Source organism: Macrobrachium nipponense, chromosome 22, assembly GCF_015104395.2.
Source record: "Macrobrachium nipponense isolate FS-2020 chromosome 22, ASM1510439v2, whole genome shotgun sequence".
In the NCBI taxonomy this organism is placed as follows: Eukaryota; Metazoa; Arthropoda; class Malacostraca; order Decapoda; family Palaemonidae; genus Macrobrachium; species Macrobrachium nipponense.
This window is the reverse complement of record NC_087213.1, coordinates 19,225,592-19,233,091: the sequence shown is the minus strand read 5'-3', so window position 1 is coordinate 19,233,091 and position 7,500 is coordinate 19,225,592. Positions and strand designations below refer to the sequence as shown.

Below are 7,500 nucleotides of genomic sequence, written 5' to 3'. Positions count from 1 at the left end.
GGAAACATTCCCTGTATCCCCCAGAGAATTGCACGAAGCTCATCTTAATCACAGTAATCCATTACATTTTGTGATGCATTTTTTAGTGGAAGGAATTTACTAAATTGAAAGCTGCACTAAAATCTATTTGAAGTGCTCTGCACTCACAACCCCTATCAAGGTTCCCTTGCAAATGGCAAGTCACGTCTAAAAGAGCATCGTAGGTACCTAACTGAGTTTAAAAGAACATCACAGGTACCTAACTACTGATTTTTAAATTGGAAAATAACAGGTTACTTCACTTGCTTTACTATTTTTGTTTACCTAGCTTTAACAACTACCTCTTCCTGTAATAAAATTCTTAGCATCCCTTCTTGGTCTTATGGTATTAAGTATATGTATTATATAGGAAGATAGTTAATCAGGACTATAAATTATTGTGACAAATGCTGAAACCAGACCGCAGAGCTCTGGGCTGTCTGATTTACAGTCAGATGCCACTCCGCCAAACAAATACATAAGGAATTTTACAGGAGGTCAATATGCTTATTATGTTTATATAGAAAATCTAATCATGATATATCATTGTATATAAATAAACCACAGTTTTACATTGGTGTTCTTGTCTCTTGATCCCTCCAGTTAGCATCATGCATGGTATAATTGTGGTAAGTTAAAGGATAGATTTACTAATACAGTATGTTGGCTTATTCTTTATGTACAGATCCATTGGATGGATACACCTTCAGCCAAATTTACTTTTTCTTTAAATCAAATTCATTTGCAATTCATTATGGACAAAAATTACTTAAGTGAAAGCATGGTAAACATACATGGTGCTTCATTATGTTGAATTTGTTTTTAAGTTGTACTACATTATGTACTTTTCAGTGATGACTGTGTTCGCAAAGAACTTTGTCAAATTCAGTTCGTTTTTATCAACCCCCATGGAAAATACTGTACCAAAAAAGTAAGAAGCTGATTTTATTGAATATCTGTAGGTGAGCGATGGATCAGGATCGGCCATGGAGTCGAGGACGTTCTGGATGGGGTAGTGAAGGACTTGGTCTTAGGGAAGGTGCTGAGGGCCATTCCCAGTCTCCAAGAAGAATGTATCATTCTGGAGCTCAGTCTCATCATAAATATTTATCAAATAGGCCTGTATGGGATGTAAGTTACTGATGTATTATATGTTTCAAGCTTGATTGGTTACCTGAAAAAATTTTGATATATATTAAAGTAGTAGTATTTCACTTGTAAGAGAAGTATATATATAATTAGTTTGATGCATGCCTCAAGAATAGTATGAAACAGCCAAGGCAGTGTACATCATGTAGGCCTATAATGAATCCTTGATTGTTTTTACAGGATACAGTTCATGATTTAGCATCCATGAGATTAACGCCTGCTGAGCTGGCACGAAAACTGGCTTCCCGTCAGTCCTCCAACTTAGTATTAGCCCGGGCTCAACTTCTTGAACAAAGTAGGCGCCCAGGATCGCATAATCCAAATTTACCACCAGCTCTAGCTGCCAGACTTCAAGCAGCACGACAACAAGTATGTAATGCTGTACAGTATAGTACAGGCAGTCCCCGGGTTATGACGGGTTCGGCTTACGACGCTCCGAGGTTAAGGCGCTTTTCAATTATGTTCATCAGAAATTATTTCCAGGGTTACGACACATGGTCCAGGGTTATGGCGCCTACAACGCCCATCTGGCAGAAGAAATAGGACACCAAAAATGCAAAATAATCAATATTTGAAGGGTTTTTTTAATGAAAAATGCATTAAGAATGCAGTTTACATAGTTTTTAATGCACCCAAAGCATTATAAGTAAGGTTTTCCCGGGGACTGCCTGTATACTTGGAAGTGATTTATAAATTATTATTACAGGCAGTCCCTGGTTATCGGCAGGGGTTTCGTTCTGACGGTGTGAGATTAAGCAAAAATCGCTGATAACCAAAAATCAGCAATTTTCAGAGCTTATCGGTGTCGATAACTGGAGATCGGCAGCTCTGTCAGGTATTTAGCGGGCCAATACCTGATTATCTGCGTCAGTGAGCAGAAATTGACACATATTGTTGCCAATAAACAGAAATTGGTGCATATTGTCGCCAAAAATTGCCATAAAACCAGATTCCTGATTAACCGAGGCCGCTGATAACCAGGGACTGCCTATATTGTTCATAACTCACTTAGTGTCATTATTCTGTTTTTGCTAATTTTTTCCTTCAGTTAACACTTACCTGTAATGACTTTGTTGTTCCTACAAAGATTCAAACCATTATCTTGAATATTAATACTGTAGGTGATGGCTCGTTCAGTTATTAAACTTGATCACAAGGATTTTGAATTCTGTAGCAGCTAGTGCAAGGGTGTCAGGAATCACCTGACACAGGAGTGCAATGTCTGTTTTTCTTCAACCAGCATACTGTAGTATAGATGCAGGGTTTCTGTTCCTGGCTACGCATTGATAACCAGAAATTGTTGTTAACTCAAACAGCAGACTTACTGGCACCAAAAATCACTTACCAACGCCAATAAGCTGCCTACCGATGTTTCTTCATTTGAGTTGTTTACAATATTTGCTCGTTTATATCTTTCTTTTATGGTTGTGTTTAGAATGGTGGTGCCTGATGATTCTTCTTGCAAGAATGATTACAGTGTAGGTGTCCTGGACATGGGTGAGTTAATGCTTATTTCATGTCTGTGTTTGTGATTAGCTGTTATTCTTTGTGTTTGTCAGGCAGAGGTCAGGACTGTTTGGTGTGTCTGACTTGTGATGTGTGTCTGTCTTCTGCCCAGTAGGAGAGAGATGGTTTGAGGAGGAAGTAGGTGAAGGTTCTATTGGTGTCTTCCCCATACTATACATTTAGATACAAGAAACCCTTACAATTTAATAATAACACTAATACTTAACACAAAAATTAAAGTTAATAAAATTAACACCATAGATTACTTTCTGCACAGTATCAAATTAAAGCAGGGAAAATATCATAATACTTGTAACTTACATTCAAGATGTTACAAAGGCAGGCACAAGACAACTTCAGATGTTGTCAAAAGGCAGTCCAGCGAAACACACTAGAAACTTGAAAGAACACTGAAGTAAACTCGGTTACAGGGAGCGGGTATAAAAGGAAGGGTAAGGTGATAACTATCAATTTAGCAACCACTAGAATAAACAAGCGATTTTTCTGCGGTTACTATTTAAAGGCAGGATGTGGACTGTTTAACTAATAGAAATATGTAATTTGCCTTCTGCCAGTGGATATTCAAACAAAAAGCAAGCGAATTCTTAGGTAACATAACATTTGAAATATGAAGTTTTAATTACATAATATTAATAAATACAATATATACAGAGGAAGGTGGTAGAGCCCTGACAATATATATAGTGGTACCTCAGGATACGAAATTACCGTTTCGAGGCGGCCTTCGTAACCTGAGCTTTTCGTATCTTGAACCGCATTTTACATGTAAATTGCCTGATTCGTTCCAAGCCCTACAAAAACACTAGTAAATTTTATAATAAAGCTAAATTGACCAATAAACAATGAAATACAACAATTTGGACCATTCAATACCTAACATAACCTTTATTGTAGTAGGTACCTGTAAATAAAGTGTACTAGTGTACATGGTACAAGAAATACTTTACGTACATGTACTTACATATGTAGTAAAATGTGGAACCTAACCTTACCTTTCGAGTGAGGCGATCTCCAAAAGTGGCGACAGAGGAGGCGGACAAATGAGGCGTCCAGCGCTAAAACCCACACTCGCCACATTTTAAAAAATGGAGAAAAAGGCCTTAGAATGTGTAAATATAAAAAGACCAAAATTATTTTATTTTTCATGATATTTTCTTCAGGTTTGAATTTTTGGAATGTTTAGGACCCCAAAAGTATAATGTTATATATGAACAATAAATTAGACTGTGCACAATTTGATTGACTGATTGATTGTATGATTGATTGTACAATTGATGAGCAAAATTAATGCTGAAATTTACTAAAGTACAGATCATATAATGTAAAATTGAACCATATTTTCATCATCAGAATATACACTCACTTACACCATTCGAAAGAGGAAAGAACGGGGATTCCAGATGTACAATAAGAGGCATTTCTCAAATTTGTGGCGAGTGTGGGTGTTAGCACTGGACGCCTCAAATGGCAGAAAACATGAACACTTGTCTTTACGAAATACATTAAAAAATGGCAGAAAACATTAACACTAAACTGTATGAAACACATTAACAAATGGCAGACAACAATAACAGTTGATTGTCTCCATCTTCGTTCTCCATCCTCTTCTTTCTGTGAACTTCAGCAACATTCTTGGGACCAATGGCTAATAACGTAAGTAATTAAGTTCACACACAACACAATAAAGTAACTTACAGTTCAACAAAAGTGAAATCTAACACGAATTTACGTTAATAAACGAAATACGTATATGTGAAGGAATGAATTCCAGTGTTTACGATACTGCTGCAGCAAAAATGGTCAAGGAATGCCTTTACATAGAGGCATGATGCTGACCAATAGGAGAGCAGGATCTTATGGCAGTGACAAGCATCAGGAACCAATGGGGGAGCGGGAGGATGGTGGCGAGTCTACTCAGTTGGCGGCGCGCAAGTTTTATAATTGTTATCGGTGGTCTGGGTGAATCTCAGGATTTACAGCAACAACCTTTCGTAACCTGAACTATTTTCGTATGTAGAGCCAAAAAAAATCTTCGTATTTGCTTTCGTAACTTGAATTTTTTGTAAGCTGGGACTTTCATACGTCAAGGTATCACTGTATATACAGTGGTACCTCGAGATACGAAATTAATCCGTTCCGAGGCGGCCTTCGTATCATGAGTTTTTCGTATCTTGAACCGCATTTTACATGTAAAATGCCTAATTTGTTCCAAGCCCTACAAAAACACCCCAGTAAATTATATTTCCAGGCCTACAACACATAGTTGTAGGGTTACGATGCCAATCCTACGGAAGAAATATGACTCCAAAAAGGCAAAATACTGTACATACTTGAGTAATATTCATCTGCATGTAATGTTCAACCCCATTTTTACTGCATATATTAGGACTTTAGCATATGTTAGCAGTTGCTACTGTAGCCTAGTCTATGATTCTGACATCTAAACCTAAGAAGCTAAAAGCTTAGAATATGCCAATAAAATGTATAAATAATCAGTATGTACTCCTTTCAAATAAAGGGATTTTGACAAAGGAAAAATCTATTTCTGGGCAAGGGCCCATGTCGCCCAGTGAAATGTCCTTTTAGCACACATTTCTAAGGTAAATATTACTAACATTACCAGAGAAAAAACTAAAATGGAATGTCAGAGTATTCTGACTCGCTCACCTTATATAAAAAGGTGTCGGTATGGTTTCTGGGGCGAGTGAAACCACTACCACGGGTCTCTTACCATTTAGATCCATCCTTCTACAAAATCCCCCTACTTAAGAAGGCCGACACAAGGCCCGCACCAGCTACTACTACTACTAGCGCTCCCGACGCCATCACGAGCGCCTCTAGCGGTCATCCTTGGAGTTAGACTGTCAAGCTTGGGCCCAAGGGTGGGTGTAAGGAAGGGTGGGATTTCACTGGGCGACACGGGCCCTTGCCTAGAAATAGATTTTTCCTTCGTCAAAATCCCTTTTCTGGGCTCAGCCCGTGTCGCTTCGTGAAATAGTACCAGAGAAATGGCCACAAGCTTGAAAGAGGATATAAAATGAGTAAGGGAAAAATAAAAAACAATTGTTATAAAAGTACTATAATCTAGAAAACTTAAGACTACAAAGATTATAATACATACTTAAATTTATCCAAGATAACTTATATTAACCCTCTTACGCCGACTGGACGTATTTTACGTCAACATTTTTTGTCTCCCGTGTGGCGATTGGACGTATTTTACGTCGACTTACAAAAGTTTTTTTAAAATTCGCGGAAAAATACTTATAGGCCTACCAGCCTAAAACTTTTGAAGCCTAAAACTTTTGAATCACGCGCCTTGGGGGATGCTGGGAGTTCACGGATCAAGGTGTTGTTTTGTTTACAATCGTTATGCAGGCGCGCAAGCGCGAATTTCTTTCTTGCCGCACTAAAAAGTATCTGTGACACATCTCGGAAATTATTTCGTCACTTTGACATAATTTTTGTACCATTGTAAATTAGCCGTTACATGAAGTATTATATATGAAAATGTGTGCATTTTTATGTAGAATACAACAATAAAATATTCATGATTGTAGCTTTTATCAGTTTTGAGATATTTTCATATAAATAACGATAATTACCAAAATTTCAACCTTCGGTCAACTTTGACTCTACCGAAAAGGTCGAAAAACGCAATTGTAAGCTAAAACGCTTATATTCTAGTAATATTCAATCATTTACCTTAATTTTGCAACTAATTGGAAGTCTCTAGCACAATATTTCGATTTATGGTGAATTTATGAGGAAACTTTTTCCTTACATCCGCGCGGTAACTCTTCCGAAAAAAATCATACATGCGATTGTGGTAATGTTTGCACCATTTTAAATTAGCCGTTACATAAAGTTTTATATATGGAAATGTGCTCAATTTCATGCACAATACAACTAAAAACAACCCATGGTTGTAGCTTTTATCATCGTTTTGAGATATTTTTCATATAAATAACGATAATTGCCAAAATTTTCAACCTTCGCGGTCAACTTTGACTCTACCGAAATGGTCGAAAACGCAATTGTAAGCTAAAACACTTATATTCTAGTAATATTCAAGCATTACCTTCATTTTGCAACAAATTGGAAGTCTCTAGCACAATATTTCGATTTATGGTGAATTTATGAAAAAAAATAACATTTTCTTTACGTCGCGCGGTAACTCTTCCGAAAAAAATCATATGTGCGATTGTGGTAATGTTTGCACCATTTTAAATTAGCCGTTACATAAAGTTTTATATATGAAAATGTGCGCAATTTCATGTAGAATACAACAAAAAATAATTGAAGGGTTGTAGCTTTTTTTTGTTTTTTGAAATATTTGCATATAAATCACGATAAATAGAAAAAAACCACGTTTGGTCAACTTTGACTCTACCGAAATGGTCAAAAAACGCAATTGTAAGCTAAAACTCTTACAGTCTAGTAATATTCAGTCATTTATCTTCATCTTGAAACAAATTTGAAGTCTCTAGCAAAATATTTAGATTTATGGTGAATTTAAAAAAAATCTTTCCTTCCCTCCGCGCTCGGATTCTCTGCCACAAATCTCCAAAATATGTACGTCCCATTTCTCTGGAATATTTGCTCCGTTTCATATTAGGTTCATTTCATAGAGTTTTTTTATATGAAAATGTGCGCAATTTCATGTAGAATAAAATAAAAAATATTTGAATGTTGTAGCTTTTCTTATTTCCGAAATAATTGCATATATAAAAAATTATATATATAAAAATTCAACATTTGGTCAACTTTAACTCATCAGATATGGTCAAAAACTGCAATTGTAAG

At 36.4% G+C, this 7,500-nt stretch overlaps 1 protein-coding gene across 2 annotated transcripts in view; it reads left to right on the top strand.

Annotated features, from left to right (window-relative positions):
- LOC135198518 (uncharacterized) overlaps window positions 1-7,500 on the top strand; it is an 81,022-nt gene that overhangs the window by 1,409 nt on the left and 72,113 nt on the right. For both annotated transcript variants that reach the window (XM_064226173.1, XM_064226172.1), the window contains exons 2-3: window positions 981-1,149; window positions 1,348-1,536. In XM_064226173.1, coding sequence (XP_064082243.1) covers window positions 988-1,149; window positions 1,348-1,536 — 351 coding nt within the window. In that variant the 5' untranslated portion in view covers window positions 981-987. The remainder of the gene's footprint in view (window positions 1-980; window positions 1,150-1,347; window positions 1,537-7,500) is intronic.